This window comes from Narcine bancroftii, chromosome 3 (assembly GCF_036971445.1).
Source record: "Narcine bancroftii isolate sNarBan1 chromosome 3, sNarBan1.hap1, whole genome shotgun sequence".
Taxonomy (NCBI): Eukaryota; Metazoa; Chordata; class Chondrichthyes; order Torpediniformes; family Narcinidae; genus Narcine; species Narcine bancroftii.
The window spans coordinates 279097914-279120043 of record NC_091471.1 but is presented as its reverse complement, the minus strand read 5'-3'; the positions used below and the strand labels follow the sequence as shown (position 1 = coordinate 279120043).

General features: G+C 43.2%; 1 protein-coding gene across 5 annotated transcripts in view; it reads left to right on the top strand.

The window, feature by feature from the left end:
* The first annotated feature begins 2500 nt into the window (after nucleotides 1–2500).
* The window catches only part of iqce (IQ motif containing E), a 123440-nt gene continuing 103810 nt past the window's right edge, over nucleotides 2501–22130 (top strand). For 2 of the 5 annotated variants that reach the window (XM_069928287.1, XM_069928289.1), the window contains exons 1-6: nucleotides 2501–2784; nucleotides 3400–3447; nucleotides 6374–6416; nucleotides 7755–7901; nucleotides 13940–14071; nucleotides 14624–14694. In XM_069928287.1, coding sequence (XP_069784388.1) covers nucleotides 2749–2784; nucleotides 3400–3447; nucleotides 6374–6416; nucleotides 7755–7901; nucleotides 13940–14071; nucleotides 14624–14694 — 477 coding nt within the window. In that variant the 5' untranslated portion in view covers nucleotides 2501–2748. The remainder of the gene's footprint in view (nucleotides 2785–3399; nucleotides 3448–6373; nucleotides 6417–7754; nucleotides 7902–13939; nucleotides 14072–14623; nucleotides 14695–22130) is intronic. The other 3 variants (XM_069928284.1, XM_069928285.1, XM_069928288.1) reach the window with 3 other exon arrangements.

Here is a 22130-nt window from a genome sequence, read left to right as displayed (position 1 = left end):
TCTTGTTTTGAACACTTTATAAGACAACATTTCTGAAACATCAAACTTTTTCCTTATTCTCCTATCTAAAATTTCTTTAACCCCACTATCCCCTCCCCTTCCTGAGTTGTCGTTTATCCCTTGTCGGGCAACCACATCTCCCCTCTCCATTTGTATTTGCGAATTCACTCGCAAGCGTCAACTGATTTCGCAGTGACCGTAACTCCTCCCCACCCAGCCCCCCCGAAAAGATTTTAATTTTTATATATAACAAAGGTCACTCTCTTAATTCCCTCCTTACTTCCACTCTTCCCTTTCTTTCCCTTATTAATTCTTATCTATACTCTATATATTTTCCTTTAAATACGGATACACTCATGTACACACACAAAAATATAAAATTTTAAGTGGAATAAATTGTGGTGCACTGTCGTACAGAAAGCAGACACAAGATTTAAAGACTGATCAACGGGCTTTATTCCACTTAAAGTCCCTGCTGTAGTTAGCTGTAGCTCCGAGTGACTGACCTTGAGCGGCTGGATGTGGCTTACTGTAAATATTTGGGTATAATACGACCTGTGTATAATGCGACCTCCCATTTTTGAGGGATAAAAGGGGGAAAAAATTTACCCCCGTGTATAATACAACCCCCCCTTCCCCTCACCTGCTTGAATTGCACTCGCGTCTCTCTGCTCGCCCACCCAGCCTCCTGAGTTGCGCTCGTGTCTCTCCGCTCGCCCTCCCAGCCTCATGAGTCATTTTTTTGCGTTATTCACGAATATTTGCGGTATATCCCAAAGGGTGATTGGCAGCTGACTGGGTGGGGATTGGTCCATTCAGGTCGGCTGATTGACAGCCAGCCAGGTGTTGCCTTGTCCTCCAGTGATCTTCCTGCAGGTACACAGGTCGGCCCCTGCAGTCGGCTAATGGTGTATCACCACAATTCCATAATCCAAATAATTAGTACACAACATAGAAAGAAGCAATCCCAGCACCAACCGCTGTGGAACATCACTAGTGACTGGCAGCCAACCAGGATATGATCCCTGTATTCTAACTCTCTGATTCCTGCCAACCAGCCAATACTCTACCCACGCTTGAATGTTTCCTGCTTAACCGTGGGCTCTTATCTTGTTGAGTAGCTCCTTGTCAAAGGCCTTCTGAAAATCCAAATAGACAACATCCACTGCATCTCCCTTATCCAGTCCGCTTGTCACTTCTTCAAAGAATTCCAATGGGTTTGACAAACAAGATTTTCCCTTTATGAAACCATTCTGGCTTTGACCTATCTTGCATGTGCCTCCAGGTACTCAAACCTCATCCTTGACAATTGACTCCAACCTCTTCCCAACCACTGATGTCAGGCTGACCGATGTGTGCTTGCATAATTACCTTTGTTGGGAGCAATGCTGGCCACCACTGATGACATAAGCGATGCGTGGTTGTGTTAAGCGCCAGGATATGGGTGATGTATCTCAGATGCAGGAGGAGGGGAGGGAGAGGGCCAGGATCACCCATGTGGCGGTGAGCCAATGAGAAGGGCAAAGGAGTTTAGCCGGCTGGTGTTTGGGAAGGTGAAGAATGCAATGTTGGGCCTAGTGAAAAATAAAAAGAAAGTCGACTCCATGGTGGCTGAAAGAAACGAGTGAATGTTTTTATTTGTTTGTAACTGCGGTAAATCAGTGCCATTTCACCGGTCTATAATTTTGTTTCTGCTGCCTCCCTCACTTCTTGAATCGTGGGGTGACATTTATGATTTTCGGGTCCTCCAGAACCATATCAGAATCTAATGATTCCTGAAAGATCATTAGCGATCCCTCTGCAAACTCGACCACAACCTTTTTCAGGACACGAGGGTGGAATCCATCTGGTCTGGTCCGGCCTGGGAGACTTCTCCACCCTTAGCCCATTCAGCTTTCTGAGCACCTTCTCCCTTGAAATAGTAACTGCTCTCACTTCCCTTCCCTGACACCCTTCGACATCCAGCATATGGCTCATGACTTGCACAGTGAAAACTGATGCAAAATACTCATCTAAAGAATTAAGAACAGATGTGAACCTTTCCTTCTATCCAAATAGTAACCTTTTCCAATGACTTGAATTGTTTCCAGTGTCATTTATGAAAGAGTCACAATCAAGAGAAAATAAATTGTGTCTGATCAGGATAGTGTGTCAGGCCAAGTGTCGAACCAGCCAGACCCTTTCACTTTAATCTCAAATTCATTTTCACCAAATGCATGTGATCAGACCCTTGCATTAGTGGGTCACAAAGTTCCATGTGTAGACTCCCCAACTCATGCAGCGCCATGCCACACACTCCGGGGAGGGTGTCTGTCGGCCACCACTGTGCCCCACACTCTGGGAGCCTGTCTGTCGGCCAGCGCTGTGGGCCCTACACTCCGGGAGGCTATCTGTCGGCCACCTCTGTGCCCCACACTCCGGGGAGGCAGTCTGTCGGCCACCGCTGTGCCCCACACTCTGGGAGCCTGTCTGTCGGCCAGCGCTGTGGGCCCTACACTCCGGGAGGCTATCTGTCGGCCACCTCTGTGCCCCACACTCCGGGGAGGCAGTCTGTCGGCCACCGCTGTGCCCCACACTCCGGGAGCCTGTCTGTCGGCCACCGCTGTGCCCCACGTTCCGGGAGCCTGTCTGTCGGCCACCGCTGTGCCCCACACTCCGGGAGCCTGTCTGTCGGCCACCTCCGCGCCGCTCCCTCCGTTGCTATAGTCCCGCCGTCAACCAGCTGGACACGGTCTCTCAGGGGCCGCGATGTCGCTGAGCGAAGGGACCGAGGACGATGTCGGGGTGAGGGGGCGGGGTGTAGGACCTGAGGTCCACCTCCTCCCACCGGGTGTACCCCACCCCTGGGTTTACCCACCCCCCAGGTTTATCCTCCTCCTGCCCCACCTCCCCCAGGTTTACCCCCCTCCCCAAGTTTACTCTCCCCCCAGGTTTGTCCTCCTCCTGCCCCACCTCCCCCAGGTTTACCCCCTCCCTGAGTTTACCCTCCCCCCCCCAGGTTTATCCTCCTCCTGCCCCACCTCCCCCAGGTTTACCCCCTCCCTGAGTTTACCCTCCCCCCCCCCAGGTTTATCCTCCTCCTGCCCCACCTCCCCCAGGTTTACCCCCTCCCTGAGTTTACCCTCCCCCCCCCCAGGTTTATCCTCCTCCTGCCCCACCTCCCCCAGGTTTACCCCCTCCCTGAGTTTACCCTCCCCCCCCAGGTTTATCCTCTTCCTGCCCCACCTCCCCCCGGGTTTACCTCGCTCAGGTTTACCCTTCCCTCGGGTTTATCCTCTCCCTGCCCCCCCCCACCCACAGATTGTGCTGTCAGGTTAATGAGGGGGGGGGGCCTGAATGAGTTGTATTCTTTGGCGTGGTCGAATCCAAGTTTCTTGATGATCTCCGTTTGGATTTCAGGGCGAGGATGGATTATCCGTCATTACGTGTGGATCCGAGGTGGATAAGGTGAGACCGAGACCAGATAATGATTTTATTGTCATTTACAGTGGACATTGTACATATTCATCAAAATTTGTACTTGCTGCACTTTAACAGGTACTTTATTTAGAAAAAACAATGTATATTAAATTGGAAGAGATGACAACTATAAAAGGTCGATAGATAATAAATATTCACAGTAACCAAGAAAGTTAAAGTGGTGTCCCATCGCGTGGACGGTCCTTTCTGTGGTGACATTAACAGCTTGTGTTGATGTTTGATCCCCCAGTTTGGTTCACTGTCACAGACTGCAATCCTCGCTGCCTTCACAGATATTGCCAGACTCTGAGGAATCTCCGACTAACATTAACACACTCTGAGAAATCACTCACCAGTGACTCGGGGAACTCTCATCAATACAATCCTGGAATTCTACAAGCTTCATTTTTCAGCAAACCTTGCCGAGCCACCAATAAATATTGACACTCTTGAAAATCACCCATAAATGTTGACACGTAATGGGATTGCACTCGAACATCTGCACACTCCTGGGGTTCAACGACAGACACTAAATAAAATGACAGACACTAAATAAAACACCAGCTAGAAATCTCCAACCCTGGTAAAGCTGATGCATTGTCACAGCTTCACAACTGTTTTTGAAGATTTTTTTTATTATCAATGCAGATGACAGTTCTTATTAGGTTAAAATACTCAAGCGTTTTGCTTATAGTTCAACAACATGGAAAGAATTATGAATACAGGAGGGGGTCAGAAATGCACACAGAACTTCCAGTTACAGCAGAATCTCCCTGCTCATAAATTCAATACCTCTCGCAATGCTGGCCAATGCTCCATTTACCTTCTTGATTATTTGTGGTGTCTGCAAATCAACCTTTTGCAATTTGTGCACTAACTAGGTCTCTCTGTAGAACAGCAGTAATCATATGATCTACACTACTATTTAATTTCCAAAGTCGTGGGCAACCAGAGAAACACCCATTTAACCCAAGTCTCTGACATCTATTAATTAACCAACCAAGTTCAAATTCAAATGTATGGTCAGGGTAGAAACATATCATCACATTGATATTCTTTTCCATGCTGGTCAGGCAGAATTTCTTCATCTTGTACTCAAAAAAACAAACATATACAAAAGAGAGAAATGTAAAAAAAACTGGACAAATACAGAAAAAAATTCAGTAATAAATAATGTGTAAAGTAAGAGTCCTTAAATGAATCCCTGATTGAGTTGGTCGTGGAGGGGTCTGATGGTGGAGGGGTAGCAACTGCTCCTGAACATGGTGGTACGATTCTTGTGGCACCTATATCCCTTTCCTGATGGTAGCAGTAAGAACAGAGCGTGTGGTAGGTTGTGTGGATCCTTGCTGTTTGCTGTTGCTCTCCGAAGGCAGCATTTCATGTAGATGTTTTCTATGATGGGGAGGGCTTTGTCTGAGATGTCCTGGGCTGGGTCCACTACCTTTTGCAGGCCTTTCCATTCAGAGGTATTGGTGCCCCCGCACCAGAGTGTGATGCAGCCGGTCAGCACACTTTCCACCACACCTCCGTAGACGTTTGCCAAGGTTTCCAATGGCATACTGAACCTCCACAAATTCCTGAGGGAATAGAGGTGCTGATGAGCTTTTTTCATGATGACATTGGTTTGCTGGGTCCAGGAAAAGTCATCTGAGGTTCCCCCAATGATTACAGGATTGTTTTGGTAAGATTGAGTGAAAGATTGTTGTTTGTATTTACATTCAACCAAGTTTTCAGTCTCCCTCCTATATGCTGATTCATCGCCCCTTTTTATACAGCCGTCTACTGTGATATCATCTGCAAATTTGTAAATGGTGGTGTTGTACTGAGCAACACAGTCATTGGTGTGAAGTAGTGGCTCTCAATCTTTTTCTTTCCACTAACATACTTTAAGTATTCCCTATGTCATCGGTGCTCTGTGATTAGTAAGGGATTGCTTAAGGTGATATGTGGGTGGAAAGAAAAAGTTTGATAACCACTGTTTTAACTGTCCCTAATTGACTCGTTATGTGCACGGTTTCATATCTCCAAAGGAAATGGGCCAATGACAATTTTTCTCAAGCAAAATAATTCAGTAACAATTGGGTCTAGAGCAGTGATTCTGAACCTTCCCTTCCCACCACTGACCACCTTAAGCAATCCCTTACTAATCACAGAGCACCGATGGCATAGGGATCACTTAAAGTGGTATGTGAGTTGAGAACCACAGGTGTAAAGTGAGTAGAGCAGGGGGCTAAGGACATAGCCCTGTGATGGAGATTGTGGAGATGTTCCTCTCTGATTGGGGTCTGGAGGTGAGGAAATCCAGGGTACAATTATACATCTTGGAGTGCGCTGATTAATTTTGAGGGGATGATGTTATTGATTGCCTGTGTCTATGCTAACACATTTCCATGAAGAAATTGGATGGAATACCTTGCTTCCCCCACCTCCTCCCTTGGACTCTGCTCTGAGTGATCTGTTTTAATATAACCCACAGGAACGATCAACAATGAAAGTGAGGGAAGCTGATCACAAATGGATTTGTGGCAACTAATGGAGTGTGGCAGATAACATTCCAAAATGTTTGTCATTTATAAACTTTTAAAATCTAGTCACTGTTGTCAATTTCTTGCAGCTAGGGGATAGTGACCAGGTACTAAGTTTTTGTGATTTTGTTGTTGGATAATTTTAGCAAGGATGGAAGAGAGAGCTCTCATGCTGTTTGAATATTGCCGTGGGATTATTTTCCCAACCGCCATTTAATAACTCATCCAACAGTGTGGTTCTCCTCCAATGCTGCATTGGCGTGTCATCCAAGGTTTTTCACATGCACCTTTGGTGTGGGAGTTGTACCTGCAACCTCCTGACTTGGGAAGTGAAAGTGCCTCCTATTTATAGGTTGATTTATCGACACAATTTAATTTATTTTTAGAAATCAAGAAAGAAGAAATCAAATAAACCACCCAGGTCCCCAAGTAAGTAATAACTTGAGTTTAACAATACACTGATTTCAAGTTCTGACTGTACCTAAGTTATAATTTGGTGTGTAAGTAGTGAAGTTGAGGGAAGAAGAAATCAAAATAATGTTTCTTTAAATTAACTGATTTAGAACACTCATGAAATTGCATTCAATACAAACTTTGCTTTCCATTGACTTCAGTAGAAAGAAAATCTGGATAGTTTGTGAAACAAGTCTGAATATATTTAGTCAGTGAAGCTTATGTATGTTCTCACAATTTTGCACAATTCCAGCATATATTTTCCTGTTGGTGATTAGTTCTGATCCTTGTACGAGGAGGCACATTTCTAAAGCACCTTTTACAATCTTAACACCCCAAATGGTATATCAGATCATCAATAAACAATTGGTATAATGCATCTACTGTGACAATTCAGTAAGTCTGGCATTTTTACACAGGACCCTATTGTTTGTGAGCAACAAGTTCAACGAGTTCGAGATAGAATGAGATAGAATGTAATAACAGTCTTTTATTTGCCCACGAGGGAAATTTGCTACAGGGAGTCACACATTCACATAAAGTATATAAAACAATTGCATCTGATGCAACTAAACAAGCTATAACTATAAACCGCGCTAGATATAGATATACAATGGAGGAAAACCTGGACCTGGTGCAGGTACGGCACCAACATTACTAAGGGAAAAAGAAGCCCGGTACGATGACAATCAGTGTGCACCACAAAGCCCTGCACCCGTTACTGGCACGCACCTTGTTGATTCTCCATTGTCGACTCTGGCACATGACCCTGGAGTGGAGCTCGGGTTTATTCCTTGGGGAAGAGGTCCAGCTGCTCCACATGTCAGGCTCTATACCCCCCACTGGTCAGTGGGGCCAGTGTAGGTGATTAACAGAGCCAGTGGCAACCTGTGTGATAATTCAATAAGTCTGGCAGTTGTACGCATGACTCTATGTATTCCAATGTGTTGATTACTGCATATTCTCCCCTTCATGATGTTTGTCAAAAGATCATTTTCATCAATATAAGAAAATTCTGCTACTCTTCCGGTCCTGGCATTAAATCGATTTGACTGGGATGACAGAGTCTCAGTTCAGTTTTCCCTCTGAAAGAAGGCACCAACACCAATGCAGCATTTCCTCAGTATTACAGTGGTTGTGCCAATCTAGACCATTATGTTCAAGTTTCTGGGGGAGATTTGAACACTGATCTCTGAGTCACCATTGAGACACAGTTGATATTTGCATATGGAGAGGCCAAACTTTTTAAAAGCTCTAATTCGGACATCGTTCATCCCTGTTTGTTGACCAAATCTCATCTCTCCCTTCTCTTAGAATCTCCATATCTTTCAAACACATACCTGCATCCAAAAAAGGCAGCAGTTTGGAGGTCGTTGAAGGGCACAGGAACCATACACCTTGAAAACCCATCAATGAAGGTGCCTCGAGATTTGTGGGTGGCCTCACTGAGACGGGGTTTTGGTAAGTGTGGTTAAAATTCATCCATTTTCCACACATTGTCTCTCCTCCCCTGATTTTCAACAACAGTTGCCCATTTGTCATTTATTTGTCACCTCGTATTTGAAAGGAAATGTAACTCTTGGATATGTGGTGCCAATTTTTCCTCTAGCCAAATAGAAACAGGGCATGTAGCGACCCACTACCCGGGATGGGGCCCGACATACAAAATGGTGGACGATTGCAACAATCTCACAAGGCCTGCACAGGCTAACGGCGGGAATGCTGACCAATCAGCAACTGGAATGCCGTTCAGGTCCCATCCGCCGGCTATGGCAGGAAAACTGGGCCTAGCGGCAGGATATTGGACATATTAGCAGGAGCAGAGAGAGCAATAAATCAGTCTTAACTATAACCACATCAAGTGTGCCATTCTTCCACTCTCTGCTGTAGCTCCCACTACAGGCATGGCCAGGAATCCTGAGGCCAGCTCTCATATCTTGAAGGATAATCCAGTGATGTAATACACAATTTATTGACTTAGAACTCTGATTCAGGAACTTGCTGGCCAAGAGTTCTGTAGAACAAGCTGGCTACAGCTAAAAATCTTACGAGAGGACGTGACAAAGTCCTCTCAAAGTCAGGCCTGATCCAATATTCTGTACCTGAGTCCACATCCAATAGCGGATCCAGGAGTGTGGTAGTGGTGGCACACATTCACATTCAGTGAACTCTATAATGTTTGGAACAAAGACACTTTTTTCATTTCTTTTCCCCTGTGCTCCACAGTTTTAAATTTGTAATCAAATAATTCACATGTAATTAAAGTAGACGTAACAGGTTTTATTAATTTTGGTTTGACCATGGAGAAATTACAGCACTTTTTGTACATAGTCCCCTCATTTCAGGGCACCATAATGTTTGGGATATTTGGCTTCACAGGTGTCTGTGAGGACTTGGGTATGTTTAATTGCTTCATCGGTGCAAGTATAAGAGAGCTGGGCTTCTAAGCTTTTGATCACCTTTGGAGTCTGTAGCTTTTGATCACCTTTGGAGTCTGTAGTTTCAACATGAGGACCACGTTGTGTCAATAAAAGTCAAAGAAACCATTATGAGGCTAAAAACCAAGAATAAAACAGTGAAAGACATCGTCCAAACCTTAGGATTACCAAAATCAACTGTTTGGAACATCATTCAGAAGAAAGAGTGTTCTGGAGAGCTCAGTAATCGCAAAGAGACTGGTTATTCCAAGGAAGACCCTCCACTACTGATGACAGAAGAATTCTCATCGTCATGAAGAAAAATCCCCAAATGTATGTCCGACAGATCAGAAACATTCCTCAGGAGGCAGGTGTGGATACGTCAATGGCTACTGTCTGCTGAGACTTCATGAACAGAAATGCAGAGGCTACACTGCAGGATGCAAACCACTAGTTGGCCACAGAAACAGGATGGCCAGATTAGTTTGCTAAGAAGTATTTAAAATAGTGTGAAGAATTCTGGAAAACTGTCTTGTAGACTGATGAGACCAAGATTTACTCTAATAGCAAGAACAAAGTGTGGAGATGACAAGATCCAAAGCATAACACCTCATCTGTGAACATGGTGGTGGGGGTGTTGTGGCCTGGGCATGTATGGCTGACATGTATTGGCCCACTTCTCTTCATTGATGATGTAACTACTAATGGCAGTAACAAAATTAATTCTGAGGTGTATATAAACATCTTATCTGCTCAAATTCAAGCAAATGCCTCCAAATTCATTGGCCAACATTTCAATGATCACAAATGTACTGCTAAAACAACAAAGGAGTTTTTCAAGGCTAAAAACCGGAAAATTCTTGAATGGCTGGTTATCCGATCTAAATTCAATTGAGCAAACCTTCCATATGCTGAAGAGAAAACAAGCAGGAGCTGAAGATGGCTTCAGTAGAGGCTTGGCAGAGCATCACCAGAGAAGATGCTCTGCCAGGGGTCTATGAATCAAAGACTTTAAGTAGTCATATGCAACAAAGTACTAAACAAGATGACTTTAATTTCAATATCATTGCTTTGTCCCAAATATTATGGTGCCCTGAAATGAGGGGTTCATGTCTTAAAAAGTGCTGTCATTTCAACATGGTCCACCCTAAATGTATATAAATAACCTTGAATAACATCTGGAATATGCCCTTTAATTTCATGTGAATTGTTTGATTACAAATTTAAAACTGTGGAGCACAGGGGTAAATAAAGGAAAACAATGTCTTTGTTTCAAGCATTACGGAGGGCACTGTAAATAGCACCAAATGTCCTTGGTTCAAATCCAGTGCTATCTGTTAGGAGTTTGTGCATCCTTCCCATGATCTGTGTGGGTTTTCCCCAGGTACTTTGGCTTCCCCCCACCTTCTATAAACATACGGCATAAGTAGCTTGTACTGTGTTGTAAATAAATAGATAGATAGATTGTGGTGGGTGCAGTAACCAACAATACTCTGCCCTGGTGCTGCGCTGCAACACTTGTGTATGCTTGCTTCTGGGTGCAGGTGTGTTGATATACAAGGCTGGGCACTGGTGTCACTGGAGCAAATAATCTGATACAGGACTTTAGACCAGTAAGGTTCTTTAAATTGGCATGTTTATGCTGGACTCTCTTGCAATCTTGTTTGAGGCTGGTATGTTAATGTGAACTTGAGGATTCTTAGGTATAACTGAAGCTTGGAAGAGCAGACAGGCAGGGTAAGTGTTGAGTCCTAGGGAATGTAAAATGTTTGCACTCAGTGGCAGGTTGGGAAGGTGGGGCAAAGAATGGCAAATGCCATTTAACTCTGATAAGTATGAAGTGTTGGCAGGTCAAACCAGGATAGAATTTACACAGTAAGTCCTAGCCTGGAACAGACTGCAGAACCTTGGGTACAGATGAATAGTTCCATGATTGTACAAGGTGGTGAAGAAGACATCTGGCATGCTTGCCTTCATTGGACACAAAGGTTGGGAGAAACCTCATGATGCAGCTGGAGAAGGCCTTTGTGATACACACATGGACCACTGTAAGCAGATCTAGTCACCCAGCTATAAGGACATCAATAAGTTGGAAATAAGAGTCACATGGATATTGTGGGGTCTTGAGTTATAGGGAGAGATTGATCTTTATACCTTGGAGGATAGAAGAGTAAGTGGTGACCTTCTAGATGGATATAAAAACATGAGAGCATGGATAAAGTGAATGATTACACTTTTTTCCAGATGATTCCAGAACTAGAAATAATAGGTTTAAGGTGAGAGGGGAGAGATTTAAGAGGGACACTAATCTGTGTCTGGAACAAGCTGCCAGAGGAAGCTATAGAACCAGGTACAAGACATTTAGACAGGTATATGGATAGGAAGGCCTTGGAAGGATATGGACCAAGTGCAGGCAAATGGGAATACCCCAGTATGACAACTTGGTCAGCAAGGATGAGTTTGGCCCAAAGGGCCTGTACCATGCTGTATGACCCTGAACACCTAACTTTTAATATTTTTTGTCTGAAGTGTAATGTCTTTGTAACTTAGCTCTGAATGTAATTGTACACATTTTGAGGACATCAGTACTTTCAGAAAATAGCTTAAAATTTCGGCTTTATTGTTCTTGTAGATACCAGCCTATCCAAAGCTCTTTATTCGTGTGACTCCAACTTTTGTGTGCCCTTCACACCCACATCCAAATTATTACTGTTTCAAAAATAAATGTTCTGTGTATAGAGCAGGAGTGGCCAAACTTGCTTAATGTAAAACCCACATAAGACTTGAAAAAATATTACATGCATATTTTTACTCTTACATCCATGTTTTGTGACAAAATATAAATATTAAGAAATACATGTATATAATAATATTCATGTATATAGTTTTTAAACTGCTAATTTGTATATGTTTCAATAGTTAAAAGGTCAAATATACTGTACATAACAAATATTTTCAAAATCCTGACTGATTTTCTGTGGAATTCTCTGCCCAAGAAAGCAGTAGAGGTTGCCTCATTAAATATATTTGAGATACAGTAAGATAGATTTTTGCATCATAGGGGAATTAAGGGTTATGGGCGAAGCTGGGTCCACGGTCAGATCATCTGTGATCTCACTGAACCCAGGGAGCATGCTTTATGGGCTGGATGGATGACTCCTGCTCCAGTTTCTGATGTGTTCACTTCAGGAACGCTGATGCCATTGGTCTCTGCAGATTCCTGCAGCATTGCATCGTCCGCAGCCGAGCCCATAATGTGGGAAGAGACCTGATGCAAAGCTGCTTTCTGTGCTGGGGTGAGGCCAGGGGCCCTCAGCTTTGCTTCTCCCCATCTCACCCTCCACTCCCCACTTCTCCAGTTACAGATGGGATGGGATGGGGGGGGGGGGATGTTGTGTCTGCTGGGAGTGGATTCTAGGGTATGTAGCGGTCCAACCTCTGTACTGCCTGGTGCTGACTCTCCATCTGGTGGGGACAGGGCTTGCCTGTGGCCACTTTCAGGACCTTCACTACTGCTGTCAGCTCTAGCTCTATCCTGGCACGGTGCCTGGATGAGGTCCTCCTGGACCCCCTCCAGCCTTTCTTCCCCATCTCTGTCATCTTTCTTTCCCCCCCCCCGCCCCACCCCCAACAGAGTATCTGGACAGACTGGATTGCCTCTGGGTCAGGCCATGTGTGATCTGAACTCTCCTGGCCTGCCCTGGCTTCTCAACTTCTATGGCTGCTCCCTGCAGAGGACCCTCAGCTTTGCCTGACCTTCCTACTGAACACCCCATGTTGGTGGCACTCTTCTGTGATGTGGCTCAGCCCAAGTGAGGAGAACGCAACTCCGGCACGCTCACTCTGCTCCACTGCAGGGGCCGATCCTCCAGTGTCTACACCCTCTTCCCTCTCTTTGTCACACAGCCCAGGTTGTGAAAGTCCTGGAACCCCCTGGTCTAGTTGCAGGTATTTGGAGTGTCACGGTGACTTTGGGAGTGCTGGTATCTCCTCCATCCAATATATTTCCATGAGCCTCACATTACACGTCAAAGAGCTACATGTGGTTCACGAGCTGTGGAATAGATCCTGGGAAACCTCATTATATACTTGCCTCCAGTTCAAAAAGAAAACTGCTTTCCATTATTTCCTGTTACTGTCGATGCTGTCCCTTTTATTCCAATTACTGTTCCGAATCAGAATATATTGTCATGAACAAGTCATGAAATAGTGAAAACATTCAGATTATAATCATCTTACAACATTACTATAAATAAAAAAATAACAAAAATTGTGCATGAAAAGTAAGGCAGTGTCTTATTCAGGAACCTGATGGCGGTGGGGAAGAAACTGTCCTTGTGCTGCTGTGTGCAATTGTTATGTTTCACTTATCAAATACTTTTTGGAAGTCCATATGTACACATGAACCACATTTCTAATCATCAATACTCCATGATATATTATCCAAAAAAACTCCTTTTGTTACTGACTCAATTTGCCTTTAACAAATCAATGCTACCTCTAATCATCGTTCACTTGTTGATTCAGGAATTTTAAGAGAAAGATACTGTATTATAACTCTTCCTCCTTCACCAACAAAGATCACCTGCAATTTTGTCAGTGATTACTAAATACTTTTGGGTCATTGAACAAGTGCAGGAACCAGAATTTCTGTTGTGTTGTCGGATTTGTTCTGATCCTGTCTAAAAGTCCACCAGTTATCCATCCATTAATGTTTGAATACAGTCGGGACAACCTTAATTTCATCTGGACTGTTTTTCTTGCCAGTGTCCTCATCATCTCACTCATCTCTCAGTGTAGTTTGGATGTTTGGAAGAATGCTCTTCTCGTACTTTTGCTACATGACTACTTCTTACTTGAAAGCATTCACAGAAAATGTCAGTTACTGATTCAATCATGTGAAGTTCAGCAACTGAGCCCGATCCTGTCATTACCAGAAATACATTCTGTGGTTTATTTTTGCTCATAGTGGGAAATCTCATCTCGTGCCCATGTTGCCAGCCAGTTCCAAGACTTCAGGGTTGAGTGAAGTGACCACATGGACCAGGATTAATCATCACCATTTTCCCATTGTTCCTACAGCTGTGCCCCAGTCACTGCGATCTGAATGTGACTCCCGATGTAGTCGGAGCTCAGACTACACAAGTACACCAGAGTATTTGAAAGAGGCCTTGGGAATGAAAAAACCAAAGCACTCACGGTCAGCCAGTAATGGTGAGCTTTCTGCGTGAAGCTATTTCCCTTCACTTTTAATACAAATAGTAAAAACTATCCTTCCTGGTCACCTTTCGCTTCAACTAGATGTTCTGCAAAGCTTTTTTTCATGCTGTTGTTCTCCTTTTTCCAGTGAGTCCTCATAGAGAGAGAAACAACATAGATAGCCACAGGCTAACTTGGATTGTAGTGTATGATTCTCATCTTGCTGAATCATTTGATGTGCATCCATCCAATCTAATTCTCAAACAGTTCATTGGATGGCCAAGTACTCTCTCCTGCTACACTCTGACTGGCTCCAGCAATTCTTTGTTTATTCTTCCTTACAGTGTTTGAGTATCTCTTTAACTCATTTCAGTATTAACTTTTAATTTCTGTTTGTTAACTCTTTCAATTAAGTTTTGTTCAGCTTCACTTTATTTTCTCTCTCCCATTTTCACTTTCCTCTCTTTCTCATTCCCATTTTCAGCTCTTCTGCATTTTCTCTCATTTCCTTTCACTTCTCTTTGATTTATTTTTCCTTCATTATTTTCTCTCTCTTTCATGCTGCAGGTTATATCCCTGGGACCCCAGACTACAAAGAGAAAGAGGACATGTATGATGAGATTATTGAGCTAAAAAAGGTGAGTGTGGCACTGTTTGAGAATGAGAGGGGAATCACAAGAGTATGACCATGTAACAATTGAAGAGTTTCTGCAACAAAAAAAATTAAGAAGGAGTCATGTGATGGAGTAGTGGCCGGTCGGGAAAACCAGCCCTCTCCAGGAAAATAGGAAAAAAGTTAGGAAAAAGCAAAGCATAACAAAAATAGAATATAAGAAATAGAAGATAAAGATACAGAGAAGAGAAAGAAGATCACTTCCAAGAAGGAGAAAGTAAGAACAACTGGAAAAAAAGTTAAAAAGTCGCCAGAGAAGAAAAGGCCTTACCTGCATGAAGGAACAGGACGCTGTGCCTGCCCTACAAAGTCACGACCCACCAGCCGGTGCACTACAAAATGGGCTCTCGGAGCCAAACAAAAGTGCACAACTGCGTATGCGCGAGGAGTTGCGCATGCTTAGTGTGCAATCAAAGGAAAAAGAGGACACCGGCGGGAGGGGGGCTCAGCAGAGGAGCGGGCTGTCACAGAGCGAGCAGCTGAGGGATGCCTGACACCAGAGCTCTCAGCTGGAGGACAAGGAAGACAGCAGAAGAAGGAGCGATGAAACAGACGGAGGGAAGACCGACATAAAGACTAACGTCAGGAAGCACAGCAGATGAGCAGCCCAGTTGGGGAGGACGAGCAACAAGAGGCCCATCAAGAAGAGGCCCAACAAAGAAATACAAGCAGCTCATCAGGAAAAACAGAAGAGACACAGACACAAAGAAGAGAAAAAGAAGACACAAACACAGATACAGACACAGAAGAAGAGGAAGAAGAAGACCAAGATCTTCACAGAGAAATAGAAGGTAAAACTGATAGACAAAGAGAAATAAAAGGTAAAACTGATGAACAGAATATAAAGTCTTTTTTGAAGAACAAATGAGATTACTAAAAGAATGGTTATTATTAGAGTTTAATACAATTAAAAGGAAAATGAAAAGAACAGAAGATAAAATGCAAAGGTTAGAACTGGTCATGACAAAAATAGGGAAAGGAGTAGAGAATGTGGAAGAGCGGGAAACAGCTGTAGAAATGGAAGTAAATGACAAGAGAAAAATTGGAAGAAAGTGACCAAAAAATTAAAGAGAAACAAGAGTTGTTATCTCAGAAAATTGATATGTTGGAAAATTATAGTAGGTGAAACAACATAAAAATAGTGGGCCTGAAGGAGGGTGAAGAAGGCACAGACATGAAGGAACTTATAAAAGGATGGATCCCGAAGGTCCTGCGAACGACAGAAATGCAGGAAGAAATGGAAATAGAAAGGGCACACAGAGCAGTAGCTCCGAAACCACAGACACATCAAAAACCAAGATCCATCTTAGTAAAATTTTTGAGATACACAACAAGAGAAAGCATACTGGAACGGGCAAGGAATAAAATTAGAAAGATAATAAACCATTGGAATACAAAGGTCAAAAAGTATTTTTTTACCCAGACAAAAGTTTTGAACTCTTAAAGAGGAGGAAAGAATTTAATACAGTGAAATTAACTTTATGGAAAAAAGGTTACAAATTCATATTAAGACATCCAGCCGTGCTTAAAATATTTATACCCAGGGAGCAAAACAGACTGTTCTCAGATCCGGAGAAAGCGCAAGAATTCGCAGAACGTTTGCAGGACAGGAGAAGAGATGAAGAAATGTAACAAGAATGAAGAACGGCGATAAAGTATATATAAAGATTTAAAAATAATGTATATGTAAAGAACTAAAGAGTGAAAAGAGAAGGGAAGGAAGGGAGTAAGGGGGAAAAAAAGAAGAGAGAGAGCTTTGTTATGTGTTTTAAAAAAAAGTGTTTTCTGGAGAGGGCTGGGTAGAGGGGGAATAACCGTCACTGCAAAATCAGTTGACGCTGCGAACAAAATCACAATCCAAATGAAAAGGGGAGTTGTGGTTGCCTGGCAAGAGGTCTGGGGCAACTCAGAGAGGGGGGGAACTTTTGGGGTTAAGGTATTAGTGGAAGTGGGAACTGCGGGGATACTTCATGTCTTAAATGTGTTGTCGTACATTAAGTGTAATAAGAGAAAACTAAGATGAAAATGGGGAAAAGGGGGATGGAGGTGGCAAAGAGGGGTGTGCAAGATATAAGATGGCCATGTTGAACTATATGACTATAAACATTAATGGAATACATAACCAAATTAAAAGGAAGAGGTTACTAAATTTATTGAAGAAGGAAAAAATAGATGTAGCATTTGTGCAGGAAATGCATCTAAAGAGAGACTGGGTAGGACACGTAATGGCAGCATCCTATAATTCAAAAGCTAGAGGTGTAACCATACTAGTTAACAAAAATGTCCAAATCAAAATAGAGGAGGAAATTATAGATTCCGCAGGGAGGTATGCAACGATAAAGTGTCAGATATACTCAGAATTATATATTCAATATATACGCACCTGATGAGGAGGATCAAAAGTTTATGCAGGATATTTTTTTGAAGATTGCAGACACACAAGGAAATATATTGATAGGAGGGGATTTTAACCTTAATTTGGACCCAATGTTGGATAAAACTGGATAAAAGACAAGTAAAAAGAATAAAGTAGCCAAATTTATGGTTAAATCAATGCAGGAAATGAAACTTATGGATATATGGAGGAGGCAACACCCAAGAGAGAAGGAATTTTCATATTTGAATAGACAGAAAACTTACTCAAGGATTGACCTGTTTTTGTTGTCAGCCCATAGTCAAAGGAGAGTTAGGAAAACTGAGTATAAAGCTAGACGACTATCAGATCATTCACCCCTATTATTAGCAATAGAACTGGAGGACATCCCACCAAGAGCATATAGATCACACATGTCAAACTCTGGCCCACGATATAATTATATTTGGACCGCAAGATCATATCAAAAATGTATTAGAGGTGGCCTGCTGGCCGCAGCGCCAGTATAGCGCATGCACAGTAACCGCTGTGTCCCAGGGTGAGAGAGAGAGAGAAAAATCCTGGTCCTTGAAAAGTAGTGGTGGGTGGTTTTATAAGCACGCTGTCGTGTCCCCCCACCCACCCCCCCACCGCAGCGCGGCCTGGCCGGTGTCAGGGGAAGCCTTCCCAGCGCCCGGAACCCCAGTGGCACAGCGTTTCTTGGAGCTGCAGATGGAGTCGGGACGCCGGAGGGAAGATTGGGGCTCCCCGCCGGGCGATGGGGGCGCTGGCCACCCTGCGCCTTCCCACCGGATCAGCGGCGGGTGCCCAAAGTACACGTGGAGAGCGAGGCTGGTCGGGCAGGTAGGGTGGAACCCCCTGCCAATCTCGGGAGTGGCGTGAGCTGGATCGGGATTAGCCGCGCTCACCTGCTCCTCCACCGCTGACCGGGATCCCAGCGCAGTCCTGAGCGCGGAGACTGCCCTGGAAAGGTCCTGGGACACCGGCACGGAAAGAAGAGCAGGGTCCGTAGAACATTACAGATCAGAAACAGGCCCTTCGGCCCTTTGACTCTACCTCGTGAAAACCCAACACTGGAGAAACTCAGCGGGTTAAACTGTATCCTTTATCCAGCAGAGAGGTACCTGACAATGTTTGGCCCTTGATCCCCCTCATCAATGTATGAGCGAAAGTCTGTGGTTCTCGTAAAAACACCAGAAGGGAGAAACTCAGCAGGTCAAAGGGGGTCCGGGAGAAACTCAGCAGGTCAAAGGGGGATCCGGGAGAAACTCAGCAGGTCAAAGGGGGGTCCGAGAGAAACTCAGCAGGTCAAGGGGGAGGGGTCCGGGAGAAACTCAGAAGGTCAAGGGGAGGGGGTCCGGGAGAAACTCAGCAGGTCAAGAGGGGTCCGGTAGGAACTCAGCAGGTCAAGGGGGGTCCGGGAGAAACTCAGCAGGTCAAGGGGGGTCCGGCAGAAACTCGGGGGGCCTGACCTCGCCAGGACCGTTGCCCACTCCCCCTCCCTGCCGCAGGCCGACTCACGGTGATGGGGCCGCTGATCCGCCGAGATGCCGCCCTGCAGCGAGAGCCGATGCCCCCGCACTGTCGTTGTCCAACCCGATCGCCCGCAAACCCCGCCCTCCCACACACAGGCCTGAGTAAGTATTATGAACTTTAATCTCAGGATAAAACGATCTTCCAATAGTTTCATGTCACAGTGATAAATATATTCCTGGTTAAAAATGGTCCTGCACCTGGATACAAGCTCATTAGGCATAAAACTTGAAAAGTGTGTAAATCAAAGGATATCTGTACCAATGGAAAAAGGGCATGGCAAATAACCCTGCTAGAGTTCATGCCCACAATCAGTCACCCATTTGATTGTTATTCTCCCACATTCTCAATAGCCCTCAGATTTTACTATTCGACAGCACACTAGCAACATTTGACAAATCCTCTATAGATAAATATTATTTATTGAATATTTTATTTCTCATTTGTTAATGCTTCTGGAAAGAGTTTATCCAAAACTATTATTAAACATTTATTTTAATAAGAAAAAGTTTAACATTACATATGTTGAAAGAAGAGAAAACATGCAGATGTTGTTGAAAATTTTCAATAAATATTTAGTTCGGCCCTCGACTTAGTCCAAGTTTTTAATTTTGGCCCTCCGTGAATTTGAGTTTGACACCCCTGATATAGATGGAGGTTAAATTCCATTCTACTTAAAAGACAGGAATTTTGGGATATTATTCAAGGGGGAGTCACGTGATGGAGTAGTGGCCGGACGGTGAACTCCAGCCCTCTCCAGAAAAGTCGGGAAAAACAAGAGAAAATACAAAGGCACAGAAATACAAGTTAAAGAAAAGTGAGTATAAAGGTGGAAAGAAGATGGAGACAAAAGGAGAAAAATCAAAATCAACGGAAAGAAGAGAGGAAGAGAAGACAACGGAGGAAAAAGGTGAAGGCCTTACCTGTCCGAAGAGGCCCGCTGTGGAGAGAAGACCCCACTACCTCAGGTCGGTAGAAAGAGAACTACAACAATGGCTCACAGAGCCGAGTAAAAGTGCGCAACCGCGCATGCGCGACTCCTCGCGCATGCGCGATGCGCATGAAAAAAAACACACCGACGGGAGGGGGGACCAGCTGGGGAGTCGATCTCCACAGCCGGCAACGACAGCTGCAGAACACCTGCAGCAAGAAGAGACCACAGAAGACAATGGAAACAAGAAAGAAGAGGAGGAAAGGGCAGCAAAGAAACAACAGATGGTCAACCTAGAGGAAGAAGAAGAGGAAGAGGAAGAGTACAGGGAAATAGAAGAAGAAAAGAAAGGCAAGGTAAAGGAGGTACTTGCTCTTGTTAGAGGATACATGGAGTCATTTAAAGAATGGCAAACACAGGAATTCAATGATTTAAGAAGAAGAATAAACAACACAGAAAAGAAAATAAATAAAATGGATATGACCTTAACAGAAATGGGGAAAAAAATGGACAAGATGGAAGAACGGGCAGTAGCAGCAGAAATGGAGGTAGAAGACTTAAAAAAGAAATTGGAGGAATCTAATAAAAAAACTAAAGAGACACAAGAATTACTAGCCCAAAAAATAGATATAATGGAAAATTATAACAGAAGAAATAACATAAAGATAGTGGGCCTTAAGGAAGATGTAGAAGGCAAGAATATGAGGGAGTTTATAAAAGAATGGATCCCTAAGGCCCTAGGATGTCCAGAACTACAGCAAGAAATGGAAATAGAAAGGGCACATAGAGCATTGGCCCCTAAACCACAACCACAACAAAAACCAAGATCTATTGTAGTAAAATTCCTAAGATATACTACAAGAGAAAAGGTACTGGAGAAGACAATGGAAAAAGTAAGAGAGGGCAACAAACCACTGGAGTATAAAGGGCAAAAAATCTTCATTTATCCAGATATAAGCTTTGAACTCCTAAAGAAGAGAAAAGAGTTCAATGCAGCAAAAGCGATTTTATGGAAGAAAGGATATAAATTTACACTGAAGCATCCTGCGGTATTGAAAATATTTATTCCAGGACAACAAAACAGACTATTCTCGGATCCAGAAGAAGCACGAAAATTTGCAGAACAATTACAAAAATAGACTGAGGGATGAAGACGGGTAATGAGAGCAAAAATTATCACGATTGATATGTATGTGGGTAAAGACAAAAATAGACTGAGGGATGAAGACGGGTAAGGAGGGTAAAAATGACCACGATTGATATGTATGCGGGTAAAGAGGTATAAGAGTGAATAGAGACAATGGGCATATGTGAAAGTATCTGTAATTAGAGGAAAACATAGAGAGTATAGACAAGAATTAATAAGGGAAGGTAATGGAATAGAGAGAATAAGGAGGGAACTAAAAGAGTGACCTTTGTGACATATAAAAAACGAAATCTTTTCTGGGGGGGGCTGGGTGGGGGAAAAGAGCGGTCACTGCAAAATCAGTTGACGCTTGCGAGTGGATTCGCAAATCCAAATGGAGAGGGGAGATGTGGTTGTCCGACAAGGGATAAAGGGCAACTCAGGAGGGGAAGGGGAGATTGGGGATAAAGAAGATAGAAATAGGAGAATAAGGAAAATGTTGGATGTTGTAGGAATGTTGTCTGGTAAAGAGTTGAAAATAAGAAAACAGAAATGGAAAAGGAGGAAAGGTAATGATGGAAAAACGGAAAGAGAAGATAAACAAAATATAAAATGGCTACGCTGAACTATATGACTCTAAATATTAATGGAATACATAACCAAATTAAAAGGAAGAAACTACTAAATTTACTGAAAAAGGAAAAAATAGATATAGCATTTGTCCAAGAAACACATTTAACTGAATTGGAGCACAAGAAATTAAAGAGAGATTGGGTAGGACATGTAACAGCAGCATCGTATAATTCAAAAGCAAGAGGAGTGGCTATATTAATTAGCAAAAATGTGCCATTTAAAATAGAAGAGGAAATAATAGATCCAGCAGGGAGATATGTTATGATAAAATGTCAGATATATTCAGAGCTTTGGAATCTACTTAATATATATTCACCTAACGAAGAAGATCAAAAGTTTATGCAAGATATCTTTTTGAAGGTAGCTAATACGCAAGGGAACATACTAATAGGAGGGGATTTCAATCTGAATTTGGATCCAAATATGGATAAAACGGGGAAAAAAATTAACAGGAAGAACAAAGTAACCAAATTTATAATTAAATCAATGCAAGAAATGAAACTTGTGGACATATGGAGGAAACAAAACCCAAAAGAAAAGGAATACTCATACTACTCGACTAGACATAAAACATACTCAAGGATAGACCTATTCCTGTTATCAGCCCACATACAAGGGAGAGTTAGGAAAACGGAATATAAAGCTAGACTATTATCGGACCACTCACCCCTGTTATTGGCAATAGAGCTAGAAGACATCCCTCCAAGAATGTATAGATGGAGATTAAACCCCATGCTACTTAAAAGACAGGATTTTAGAGAATTTATTGAAAAACAATTAAAAATGTACTTTGAAGTAAATACG